Source organism: Pristiophorus japonicus, chromosome 7, assembly GCF_044704955.1.
Source record: "Pristiophorus japonicus isolate sPriJap1 chromosome 7, sPriJap1.hap1, whole genome shotgun sequence".
Classification (NCBI taxonomy): Eukaryota; Metazoa; Chordata; class Chondrichthyes; family Pristiophoridae; genus Pristiophorus; species Pristiophorus japonicus.
The window spans coordinates 243,079,164-243,092,652 of record NC_091983.1 but is presented as its reverse complement, the minus strand read 5'-3'; the positions used below and the strand labels follow the sequence as shown (position 1 = coordinate 243,092,652).

Sequence of the window (13,489 nt, the reverse complement as noted above, 5' to 3'; positions counted from 1 at the left end):
TTTTTTTGTTCATGAGCTCCTTTACTTTATTATAAAAATAAATTGATCACTTAGTTCCTTGGGCTTCACCGCTCCTCTGACGTCACCTTTACAGATTCAATTTTTTTCCCGATTCTTCCCTGCGTCACAAAGAGAGAGTGAGACAGAGACTGCTTTCCGCTCCTCTCATGCTTTATGGCCTCTGCTCTTTGCTCTCTCAGGTTTTATGGCCTCTGCTCTCCACTCCTCTCATGTTTTATGGTCTGTGCTCTGCACTCCTCTTGGGTCTTGTGAGTGCTGTCAATGTTGCAGTTAATGAGGCCATAAGTGATGGAGCTGTGAGCAGAGAGTATGACAGCAGTCGTCTTAACTTGATAATTCTAGCTGGATCATTAAATTTCTTCTGGCATTGACATGCTCTGTGATTTCTTCCCACGGACTGAGAAAATGCTTCCTGGAGTAGTTCCTGCTCTCTGAGGCAAAGGGATAACCCTCCTCTCCACTGCCTGTATGAGCCCCTGATGTAGCATCTGAGAACCTTGAAGCCCGTTCAACACCTGCTTCAACCATTTCTTCTTGTCTAGCTTCCTTCTCTCCAGCTAGAACACATCTGCTCTTTAAGAGTTTCTGGCTGTCTTTAAGTAGCACCATGGTCGTCCAATATCCATCCCTCCAATAGGCATGCAGCCAATAAGTAACGTCTATGTTATTGTAATTAGCACGCAGCATGAATAAAGTCACTACTAACAGGCAGAAAAGTGAAGGTCTGTGGTAGGTGATGAAAGGAATGAAGGTGCAAGGCAAAAGAGTGAAATAATGGAACAAGTAAAGAAACAAAAGATGGGTCTAGAGGAGCTGTAAATGGCAACAGCAGATCCATTACCAGCACCTGCTGCCTGAAAAAATAAGGAGCAGTTTTATATGATCTAAAATTGTTGAACTCAGTATTAAATCCGGAAAGTTATAAAGTGCCTAATAGAAAGATGAGGTACTGTTGCTCGAGCTTCCATTGAGCTTTTTTGGAACAATGTAAGCATCTGAGGTCAGAGTGGTCAGAGTGGGAGTGAGACAAGAATTAAAGTGGCAAGCAATTGGAGCTCAGGGTTACACTTACGGATTGAATGGAGGTGTTCAGCAAAGCGATTATGTAATCTGTGTTTGGTCTCTCCAATGTGGAGACTGGTCATGAAAGTAAAAGCCCATGGGATCCAGGGCAAACTGGCAAGTTGGATCCAAAATTGGCTCAGAGGCAGGAAGCAAAGGGTAATGGTTGATAGGTGTTTTTGTAACTGGAAGGCTGTATCTGGTGGGGTTCCGCAGGGCTCAGTGTTGTTTCTCTTGCTTTTTGTGGTATATATCAATGACTTGGACTTGAATGTTGGGGGTATGATTATGAAGTTTGCAGATGACACTAAAATAGGCTGTGTGGTTGATAATGAAGAAGAAAGCTGCGGACTGCAGGAAGATATCAATCTATTGGTCAGGTGGGCAGGGCAGTGGAAAATGGAATTCAATCTGGATAAGTGTGAGGTAATGCATTTGGGGAGATCTAACAAGGCAAGGGAATACACATTAAATGGTACGACACTGAAAAGTGTAGAGGAACAAAGGGACCTTGGAGTGCAGGTCCACAATAAGGTGGTTAAGAAGGCATGTGGAATACTTGCCATTATTAGTTGAGGCATTGAATACAAGAGCATGGAGGTTATGCTTGAACTGTATAAAACACTGGTTAGGCCTCAGCTGGAGTACTGGAGTACATTATAGGAAAGATTGCACCGGAAAGGATACAGAGAAGATTTACAAGAATGTTGCCTGGACTGGAAAATTTTGGTATGAGGAAAGATTGGAGATGCTGAGTCTGTTTTCTTTGGAACAGCGAAGGCTGAGGGGAGACCTGAATCAGGTGTATAAAATTATGAGAGGCTGGATAGAGTGGATAGGAAGGACTTGTTTCCCTTGGCAGAGGGGTCAACAACTAGGGAGCATAGATTTAAAGTAATTGGGGGGAGGTATATGAAGGGAAATTTCTTCACCCAGATGGTGGTGGGCATCTAGCACTCACTGCCTGAAAGGTTGGTAGAGGCAGAAACCCTCACCACATTTAAAAATTACTTGGATGTGCACTTAAAGTGCCATAACCTACAGGGCTATGGACCAAGAGTTGGAAAGTGGGATTCGGCTGGATAGCTCTTAGTCGACCGGCGCGGACACGATAGCCTCCTTCCATGCTGTAAATTTCTATGGGCTAGAAATTGATCAAAGGCTTCCACCACCCATTTACTGCCCAAATTACCGCTAAGATTCTGCAATTAATGCCAGCGGAAAATTGATCAAAAAATAGAAAAAAAACACCCGGCGGGAAAAATGGGCGTTACACGTGGATTCTCGGTGGTCTTGGTCAAATTAAGCCTGAGGCTAGAATCGGCCTAGGGAGGGGGGGAAAATACGAAAAATATTTTTTCAAAAAATTAAAATGAAAACATCGGAAAACATTCAGAGGATCCTTTTCCACTGAATCGCTGCAAAAGAATTGAAAAAAAAACGTTCACTTACCTTTTTTTTGCAGGTTTTCATACCCACCGTCCATCAAAAGGCTGGTCCGACTGGGCGTTTCTTTTTAAAGAAGTACAGATCACCGCTCCCACCAAACTCGGGCGGGAGCGGCAATCCCAGCGTTGTATATCAGTGGTCCGCTCCCCAGCGGTATTTCGAAACCGCCGGCGGAAGACAGCAATGAATTTCCCAACAAATGAAAGACCGCCTAAAACAAGGAAATACCGCTGAAAAACCCGGCGGTAACCGGCAGGCTGATCAATTTCTAGCCCTATGATTCTATGATTCTATGAATGTAAAAGACTTAAGGAGCAGGCTCAAAGGGCCGTATGGTCTACTCCTGTTTCTATTTCTTATGATCTTAAGAGTAAGTTCTCAGATTTTTTTCAGAATGTTTTATATGTTATGTTATTAATGTTATTTTTTGCTTTGTATGCTAACCTGCATGAGTAATACAATATTATTGCTCATGCATGGAAATATACATGTGAAAAGTGTGATAGAATGTTGTCTGCTATATCCATAAGGGTATCTTTAAGTGTTTCTTATTATTTCAGAACAATTCAGACATTCTAAAAAGCCCACAGGGCATCTCCATTGTACGAATGTACAACAAAGTTGCTTATGTATTGGTAAAGTTTGAAGTGTTGCAACATAAGGCATGGATAAAAGAAATTTCCAGCTCACAATACAGTAAGTACATGATTCATTTTAACAAAACTGCACTATTATATTCTGGTAAATTGGAATTGTGGGGTATATTTTACAAATAAGCACTTTTGATGCTTGAACTTCATATGGTGGGAGTGCATTCTGGGAATTCAGCAGTTGCCCCACATGATTTTCCATTCATTAAAATTTGGAAAATCTATCCGGTATTTTCTCAGTACTTTGTGATACAAATGCATTTTGCTATGGTGCAAATTCTGTTAATTTGCATTTTTTTTTGATTAGCAACACAATTGTGCAGCACTTCTGTAATCAGGCCAAAATATGGCCCATCGTCCTGGTGTTCACAAGTGCACCTGTGCTGCTTGTGTGTTTGGTTGATTGTGGGATTGTGCAGAATTGCACTAATTTATATAATTTTCATAAGCTCCTGACTCATTTTTGATGTGTACCAGTTATTTAGGTGGTGTGTGGAGCTCTAAAAGGGCTGCTGCACTTAAAGGGAATAGGACCTTGTTTTGTCGAGGTTGATTACTGGGTAAAGAAGATAACTGGAGGAGTTGCAAAAAACTGGCCCCTTCATTGACAAGAGCCTTGAACGAAGAGGCACTCAGAAACGTTGCTACTGTTGGTGCAGAGTGGAAACCTTCTAATACATCAATTTTACAGCAGTCACAGTAGAAGGTGACGAACATGATCATTGTGGTCTCTCACATCCATAATGTATAGTAATAAAATATTCTCAGATGTGAGGAAGAGTGCTATGTTATGCTTCAATAAATGCTGCATCTGAAAGAAGAGGAATGCCTGTACTATGCATAATCTGGGTGGGGAACTTCACAGTGTGGGCTGGCCCGTGCTGCCCTTGGGCCCTCGCCTCTTCTGGGCCCCGAACTCTCGCCTCTCCTGGGCCCCGATCACATCCCTCTACGGAGCACCACTACTGGCCAAGTACTGAAGGACATAGCTGCCAGATTGGGTCTGTGGCAGATGGTGAGAGACTAGCATGAGGGAAAAACCTACTTGACCTCATCCTCACCAATCTATATAAGAACATAAGAAATAGGAACAGGAGTAGGCCATATGGCCCCTCGAGCCTGTTCTGCCATTCAATAAGATCTGTTCTGATCATGGACTCAGCTCCAATTCCCCGCCCGTTCCCCATAACTCCTTATCGCTCAAGAAACTGTCTATTTTTGTCTTAAATTTATTCAATGTCCCAGCTTCAACAGCTCTCCGAGGCAGCAAATTCCACAGATTTACAACCCTCTGAGAGAAGAAATTCCTCCTCATATCTGCATTAAATGGTGGTCCCTTATTCTAAGATCATGCCCTCTAGTTCTAGTCTCCCCCATCAGTGGAAACATCCTCTCTGCATCCACCTTGTCAAGACCCTCATAATCTTATACGTTTCGATAAGATCACCTCTCATTCTTCTGAACGCCAATGAGTTGAGGCCCAACCTACTCAAACTTTCCTCATAAGTCAACGCCTCATCCCCGGAATCAACCTAGTGAACCTTCTTTGAACTGCCTCCAAAGCAAGTATATCCTTTTGTAAATATGGAAACCAAAACTGGTCACAGTATTCCAGGTGTGGACTCACCAATACCTTGTTTGGCTGTAGCAAGACTTCTGTGCTTTTATACTCCATCCCCTTTGCAATAAAGGCCAAGATACCATTGGCCTCCCTGATCACTTGCTATATATGCATACTATCCTTTTGCGTTTTTGCACAAGTACCCCCAGGTCCCACTGTACTGCGGCACTTTGCAATCTTTCTCCATTTAAAAAATAACTTGCTCTTTGTTTTTTTTCTGCCAAAGTGCATGACCTCACACTTTCCAACATTATACTCCATTTGCCAAATTGTTGCCCACTCACTTAGCCTGTCTATGTCCTTTTGCAGATTTGTTTGTGTCATAGAAACATAGAAAATAGGTGCAGGAGTAGGCTATTCGACCCTTCGAGCCTGCACCACCACTCAATAAGATCATGGCTAATCATTAACCTCAGTACTCCTTTCCTGCTTTCTCTCCATACCCCTTGATCCCTTTAGCCATATGAGTCATATCTAACTTGTAAGGGAATTGCATTTATATACGGTAAAAAAAACAACATAGCATTTTGTTCAGGAGGCCAGACCACAATCCCAGCATGGACCTCCAGGTGTGCCCCACTTCTGCCATTTGGCAGTCTGGTACACCTGGTCTTACAAAGACACCCTCAAAGCCTCTCTGATAAAGTGCGATATCCCCACTGACACCTGGGAGTCCCTGGTCCAAGACCGCCCTAAGTGGAGGAAGTGCATCCGAGAGGGCGCTGAGCACCTCGAGTCTCGTTGCCGAGAGCATGCAGAAATCAAACGCAGGCAGCGGAAAGAGCATGTGGCAAACCAGTCCCACCCACCCCTTCCCTCAACAACTACCTGTCCCACCTGTGACAGAGTCTGTGGCTCTCGTATTGGATTGTTCAGCCACCAAAGAACTCACTTCAGGAGTGGAAGCAAGTCTTCCTCGATTCCGAGGGACTGCCTATGATGATGACACCTGGTCTTACCAAGTGTACCAGGCCTCTGAGTGGTGAGTAATGGAGGAACTTCCAGCATGAGGAGTCACTACTCTAACCTACCCACTCTTGGCCCCTATTTTTACTCTGGACAGGTCTAAGGTGGGTGAGTAGCGGTGTAAATTAGAAAATCCCCCGCTGCTCCAGAAATGAGGCCTGGGCTATTTCAATTTGGAGGTCTAATTTAAATCACTCCTCCTGGCTCCGCAAGGAATGTAAAAATAAGTCCCTCTTTTGTCCTCTTCTGGTCGCATCCCTTTCCCTGCTGTCTTTGCCCGGCGGGAAAGCACCTGCAACTTACTGCTCAGTTCGTCAAGATAAAAATTGATCCCGATTACATCATCGGGTACGACATGCATATGTAAAAAAAGACCTTGCCTGCTTTCAATGGGTGTTCTTTCTTCCTGCACTTGATAGTTAAAGGGTCGGTAAGAATATAAGAAATAGGAGCAGGAATAAGTAATTCGTCCCCTCAAGCCTGCTCCACCATTCAATAAGATCATGGCTGATCTACCTCAACTGCACTTTCCTGCACCATCCCCATATCCCTTCCCTTAATATCCAAAAATCTAGCGATATCTGTCTTGAATATATTCAACAGAGCCTCTACAGCTCTCTGGGGTAGAAAATGCCAAAGATTCACCACCCTCTGAGTGAAGAAATTTCTCCTCATCTCAGTCCTAAATGGCTGACTCCTTCTTCTGAGACTGACCCCTGGTTCTAGACCTCCAGCCAGGGGAAACATCTTCTTTGCATCCTCCTCACAACTTACATTCTCATCTAGCTTTGTATCATCAGCTTGGATATATTACATTTGCTCCTCTCATCCAAATCATTGATATAGATTGTGAATAGCTGAGGCCCAAGCACTGACCCTTGCAGAACCCCACCAGTTGCAGCATGCCAACTCAAAAATGACCCATTTATTCCTACTTTCTGCTTTCTGTCTGTTAACCAATTCTTAATCCATTGTCATATATTGCCCGCTTTCATAAATTTGTACTGACTCTGCCCAATCCTATTCTTATTTTTTAAGTGCCCTGTTATCACGTTCTTAATAATAGATTCTAGCATTTTCCCTACTACTGATTTCAGGCTGTCTGGTCTGTAGTTCCAGGTTTTCACTCTCCCTCTTTTCTTAAATAGTGGGGTTACATTTGCTACCTTCCAATCCACATGAACCATTCTAGAATCTATGGAATTTTGGAAGACAACCAATGCATCCACTATCTCCACAGCCACTTCTTTTAAAACTCTAGGGTGCATGTCATCAGGTCCATGGGATTTATAGACTTTCAATCCAATTAATTACTCCAGTACTATTTTTTTATTAATAATAATTTCTTTCAGTTCCTCATTCATGTGAGACCCTAGGTTCTCCACTGTTTCCGTGACATGTTTTGCATCTTCTTCCGGGGTGCATGGAGGCCTAGAAAAGGCTGCGAGACAAGGAGTCGGGCAGCGACGGCGAGAGGCGACAGTCTGGAGTGCGTGGAGGCATTCAAAAGGCCGTGAGTGCAGGAGTCGGGCAGCGTCGGCGACAGGCTACAGTCCGGGGGTCGAGGAGTCCTACAAAAGGCCGCGAGTGCAGGAGTTCGGGCAGCGTTGGCGAGAGGTCACAGTCCGGGGTCGAGGAGGCCTACAAAAGGCCGCGAGTGCAGGAGTTCGGGCAGCGTCGGCGAGAGGCGACAGTCCGGGGTCGGAGAGGCGTGCTTGTGCAGCTACAGGGAGAAGGCAAAAAAGAAGTAGAACGAAATAGAAAGGTGACGTCACAGCCAAGGGGGTAAGTGATTGGCTGGTGACTGGTAAGTAGTTTTTCTTTTTTCTCTTCTAGATCAGTGAGTAACTTTTAGCATTGTTGCAGCCAATTTAAGTTCATCTAAGGGTTAAGTCATGGCAGGAGAGCTCGAACATGTGATATGCTCCTCCTGTACCATGTGGGAACTCAGGGACACCTCTGGTGTCCCTGACGACTATGTGTGCAGGAAGTGTATCCGCCTCCAGCTCCTGACGGTCCGCGTTGCGGAATTGGAGCTGAGGGTGGATTCATTCTGGAGCATCCACGATGCTGAGAATGACGTGAGTAGCACGTGTAGCGAGTTGGTCTTACCGCAGGTGAAGGGTCCACAACCAGCTAGGGACTGGAAGACCAGCAGGAAGAGCAGTGCAAGGAAGGTAGTGCAGGGGTCCCCTGCGGTCATCCCCCTGCAAAACAGATACACCGCTTTGAGTACTGTTGAGGAGGATGACTCATCAGGGGAGGGCAGAAGCAGCCAAGTTCATGGCACCGTGGCTGGCTCTGCTGCACAGGAGGGCAGGAAAAAGAGTGGGAGAGCGACAGTGATAGGGGATTCAATTGTAAGGGGAATAGATAGGCGTTTCTGCGGCTGCAACCGAGACTCCAGGATGATATGTTGCCTCCCTGGTGCAAGGGTCAAGGATGTCTTGGAGCGGGTGCAGGACATTCTGAAAAGGGAGGGTGAACAGCCAGTTGTCGTGGTGCACATTGGTGCCAACGATATAGGTAAAAAAAGAGATGAGGTCCTACGAGACGAATTTAAGGAGCTAGGAGCTAAATTAAAAAGTATGACCTCAAAAGTAGTAATCTCAGGATTGCTACTAGTGCCACGTGCTAGTCAGAGTAGGAATCGCAGGATAGCTCAGATGAATACGTGGATTGAGCAGTGATGCAGCAGGGAGGGATTCAAATTCCTGGGGCATTGGAATCAGTTCTGGGGGGAGGTGGGACCAGTACAAACCGGACCGTCTGCATCTGGACAGGACCAGAACCAATGTCCAAGGGGGAGTGTTTGCTCGTGCTGTTGGGGAGGAGTTAAACTAATATGGCAGGGGGATGGGAACCAATGCAGGGAGATAGAGGGAAACAAAATGGAGACAGAAGCAAAAGGCAGAAAAGAGATGAGTAAAAGTGGAGGGCAGAGAAACCCAAAGCAAAAAACAAAAAGGGCCACTGTACAGCAAAATTCTAAAGGGTCAAAGTGTAATAAAAAGGCAAGCATGAAAGCTCGGTGCCTCAATGTGAGGAGTATTCGGAAGCCAGGAGAGGGCTCTGAGCTAGTTCGAGTGGGTGAGAGCTCAGATGAACAGGACCCCAAGAAAGAATGCAAAAGGCAGGAAGCAACAGAGCAGAGTAGCACTGGGGTAAGTGTAAACCACAAGGTGATAGGAAGGGACAATATGTATAAATATAAAGGGGCTGCAGGAGGGGTCAAAACTAAAAATCATGGTTTAAAAATGAGCATCAAAACACTCTACCGAAACGCACGCAGCATTCGAAATAAAGTAAATGAGTTGACGGCACAAATCATTACAAATGGGTATGATTTGGTGGCCATTACAGAAACGTGGTTGCAGGGTGGCCAAGACTGGGAATTAAACATAAAGGGGTATCTGACAATTCAGAAAGATAGACAAGAAGGGAAAGGAGGTGGGATAGCTCTGTTAATAAAGGATGATATCAGGGCAGTTGTGAGAGACGATATTGGCTCCAATGAACAAAATGTTGAATCATTGTGGGTGGAAATAAGAGATAGTAAGGGGAAAAAGTCACTGGTGGGCGTAGTTTATAGGCCCCCAAATAATAACTTCACGGTGGGGCAGACAATAATCAAGGGAATAATGGAGGCATGTGAAAAAGGAACGGCAGTAATCATGGGGGATTTTAACCTACATATCGATTGGTCAAATCAAATCGCACGGGGTAGCCTTGAGGAGGAATTCATAGAATGCATATGGGATTGTTTCTTAGAACAGTATGTAACAGAACCTACAAGGAAGCAAGCTATCTTAGATCGGGTCCTGTGTAATGAGACAGGAATAATAAACAATCTCCTAGTAAAAGATCCTCTCGAAATGAGTGATCACAGTATGGTTGAATTTGTAATACAGATTGAGGGTGAGGAAGCAGTATCTCAAACCAGTGTACTATGCTTAAACAAAGGGGACTACAGTGGGATGAGGGCAGAGTTGGCTAAAGTAGACTGGAAACACAGACTAAATGGTGGCACAATTGAGGAACAGTGGAGGACTTTTAAGGAGCTCTTTCATAGTGCTCAACAAAAATATATTCCAGTGAAAAAGAAGGGCGGTAAGAGAAGGGATAACCAGACGTGGATATCCAAGGAAATAAAGGAGAGTATCAAATTAAAAACCAATGCGTATAATGTGGCCATGGTTAGTGGGAAACTAGAAGATTGGGAAAATTTTAAACGACAGCAAAGAATGACTAAGAAAGCAATAAAGAAAGGAAAGATAGATTACGAAAGTAAACTTGCGCAAAACATAAAAACAGGAAGTAAAAGCTTTTACCGATATATAAAACGGAAAAGAGTGACTAAAGTAAATGTTGGTCCCTTAGAAGATGAGAAGGGGGATTTAATAATGGGAAATGTGGAAATGGCTGAGACCTTAAACAATTATTTTGCTTCGGTCTTCACAGTGGAAGACACAAAAACCATGCCAAAAATTGCTGGTCACGGGAATGTGGGAAGGGAGGACCTTGAGATAATCACTATCACTAGGGAGGTAGTGCTGGATAGGCTAATGGGACTCAAGGTAGACAAGTCCCCTGGTCCGGATGAAATGTATCCCAGGGTATTAAAAGAGATGGCGGAAATTATAGCAGATGCATTCGTTATAATCTACCAAAATTCTCTGGACTCTGGGGAGGTACCAGCGGATTGGAAAGCAGCTAATGTAACGCCTCTGTTTAAAAAAGTGGGCCGACAAAAGGCAGGTAACTATAGGCCGGTTACTTTAACATCTGTAGTGGGGAAATGCTTGAAACTATCATTAAGGAAGAAATAGCAGGACATCGAGATAGGAATAGTGCAATCAAGCAGATGCAACATGGATTCATGAAGGGGAAATCATGTTTAACTAATTTACTGGAATTCTTTGAGGATATAACGAGCATGGTGGATAGAGGTATACCGATGGATGTGGTGTATTTAGATTTCCAAAAGGCATTCGATAAGCTGCCACACAAAAGGTTACTGCAGAAGATAAAGGTACGCGGAGTCAGAGGAAATGTATTAGCATGGACCGAGAATTGGCTAGCTAACAGAAAGCGGAGAGTCAAGATAAATGGGTCCTTTTCGGGTTGGAAATCGGTGGTTAGTGGTGTGCCACAGGGATCGGTGCTGGGACCACAACTGTTTACAATATACATAGATGACGTGGAAGAGGGGACAGAGTGTAGTGTAACAAAATTTGCAGATGACACAAAGATTAGTGGGAAAGCGGGTTGTGTAGAGGACACAGAGAGGCTGCAAAGAGATTTAGATAGGTTAAGCGAATGGGCTAAGGTTTGGCAGATGGAATACAATGTCGGAAAATGTGAGGACATCCACCTTGGAAAAAAAACAGTAAAAGGGAATATTATTTGAATGGGGAGAAATTACAACATGCTGCGGTGCAGAGGGACCTGGGGGTCCTTGTGCATGAATCCCAAAAAGTTAGTTTGCAGCAGGTAATCAGGAAGGCGAATGGAATGTTGGCCTTCATTGCGAGAGGGATGGAATACAAAAGCAGGGAGGTCCTGCTGCAACTGTACAGGGTATTGGTGAGGCCGCACCTGGAGTACTGCATGCAGTTTTGGTCACCTTACTTAAGGAAGGATATACTAGCCTTGGAGTGGGTACAGAGACGATCACTAGGCTGACTCCAGAGATGAGGGATTGAGTAGACTGGGTCTTTACTCATGGGAGTTCAGAAGGATGAGGGGTGATTTTATAGAAACATTTAAAATAATGAAAGAGATAGACAAGATAGCGGCAGAGAGGTTGTTTCCACTGGTCGGGGAGACTAGAACTAGGGGGCACAGCCTCAAAATACGGGGCAGCCAATTTAAAACCGAGTTGAGAAGGAATTTCTTCTCCCAGAGGGTTGTGAATCTGTGGAATTCTCTGCCCAAGGAAGCAGTTGAGGTTAGCTCATTGAATGTATTCAAATCACAGATAGATAGATTTTTAACCAATAAGGGAATTAAGGGTTATGGGGAGCGGGCGGGTAAATGGAGCTGAGTCCACGGCCAGATCAGCCATGATCTTGTTGAATGGCGGAGCAGGCTCGAGGGGCTAGATGGCCTACTCCTGTTCCTAATTCTTATGTTCTTATTTTCTTCTGACACAAATTATTTGTTTAATTTTCTGCCATTTCCTTATTCACCATTACAATGTCTCCGGTCTCATCCTGTAAGGAATCCATATTTACTTTCGCTAATCTTTTCCTTTTTACATACCGATAGAAGTTTTTACAATCTGCTTTTATGTCTCTTGTTAGTTTACTCTCATATTTGATTTTCCCTTTCTTTTTCAATTTCTTGCTACTCCTTTGCTGAATTCTAAAATGCTCCTAATCCTCAGGCTTATGACTTTTCTTGGCAACATTATAAGCCTCTTCCTTTGATCTAATAATATCTTTAAACTTCTCTTGTCAGCCACAGTTGGAACACTTTTCCTGTGAGGTTTTTGTACCTTAAAGGAATGTATAATTGTTGTAAATTATTTCATATTTCTTTAAATGCTCGCCATTCTTTGTCTACCATCATACCTTTTAACGTAGTTTCCCAATCTACCTTAGCCAAATCACAACTTATACCTACGTAGTTTGCTTTGTTTAAATTTAAGATCCTAGTTTCGGATTTAATTGAATCAATTTCAAGCTCAGTGTAAAAATTCTATCATATTATGGTCACTCTTCCCTAAATGTCCCTTTGCTGCAAGTTATTAATTAACCCTTTCTCATTGCACAATACTCGATCTAAAATAGACTGTTCCCTAGCTGGTTCCTCAACATAATAATCTAGAAAACTAGCTTGTATACATTCCACGAATCCATCCTCCACACTATTACTGCAAGTTTGGTTTGCCCAGTCTATATGTCGATTGAAGTCCCCCCATGATTACTGTATTACCCTTGTTACATGCTCCTCTAATTTCCTGATTTATACTCTGCCCTACATTACAACTACTGTTTCGGGGCATATGAACAACTCCCACCAATGTTTGCTGCTCCTTGCTGTTTCTTAGCTCCACCCAAGCTGATTATACTTCTTGATTTTCAGACCTAAAATCCTTTCTCTCTACTATATTTATCCCCTCCTTTATTATCAAGGCTACCTCTCCTCCTTTTCCATTTTGCCTCTCTCTTCCAAAAGTTAAGTATCCTGGAATACTTAGTTCCCAACCTTGGCAACCACGTCACTGTAATGGCTATTAGATGAAACTTATTAATTTCTATCTTCACTATTAATTCATCTATTTTGTTGTGAATCATAGAATCATAGAAATTTACAGCATCGTGTCCATGCCGGCCGACCAAGAGCTAACCAGCCTAATCCCACTTTCCAGCTCTTGGCCCGTAGCCCTGCACATCCAAGTATTTTATAAATGTGGTGAGGGTTTCTGCCTCTACCACTCTTTCAGGCAGTGAGTTCCAGACCCCCACCACTGGATGAAGACATTTCCCCTCATATCTCTGCTAAACCTCCCCCAAATTATTTTAAATCTGTGGTTGTTGACCCCTCTGCCAAAGGAAACAGGTCCTTCCTATCCACTCTATCCAGGCCTCTCATAATTTTATACACCTCAATCCAAAGAAAACAGACCCAGCATCTCCAATCTTTCCTCATAGCCAAAATTCTCCAGTCCATGCAACATTCTTGTAAATCTCCTCTGCACCCTTTCCAGTGAAAT

The 13,489-nt window shown here is 43.7% G+C and overlaps 1 protein-coding gene across 1 annotated transcript in view; it reads left to right on the top strand.

Moving 5' to 3' along the window:
* LOC139266712 (dynein axonemal heavy chain 8-like) overlaps positions 1–13,489 on the top strand; it is a 2,132,242-nt gene that overhangs the window by 765,364 nt on the left and 1,353,389 nt on the right. Inside the window, exon 17 of the mRNA XM_070884298.1 lies at positions 3,093–3,228. Within this exon, the coding sequence (XP_070740399.1) occupies positions 3,093–3,228 (136 nt within the window). The remainder of the gene's footprint in view (positions 1–3,092; positions 3,229–13,489) is intronic.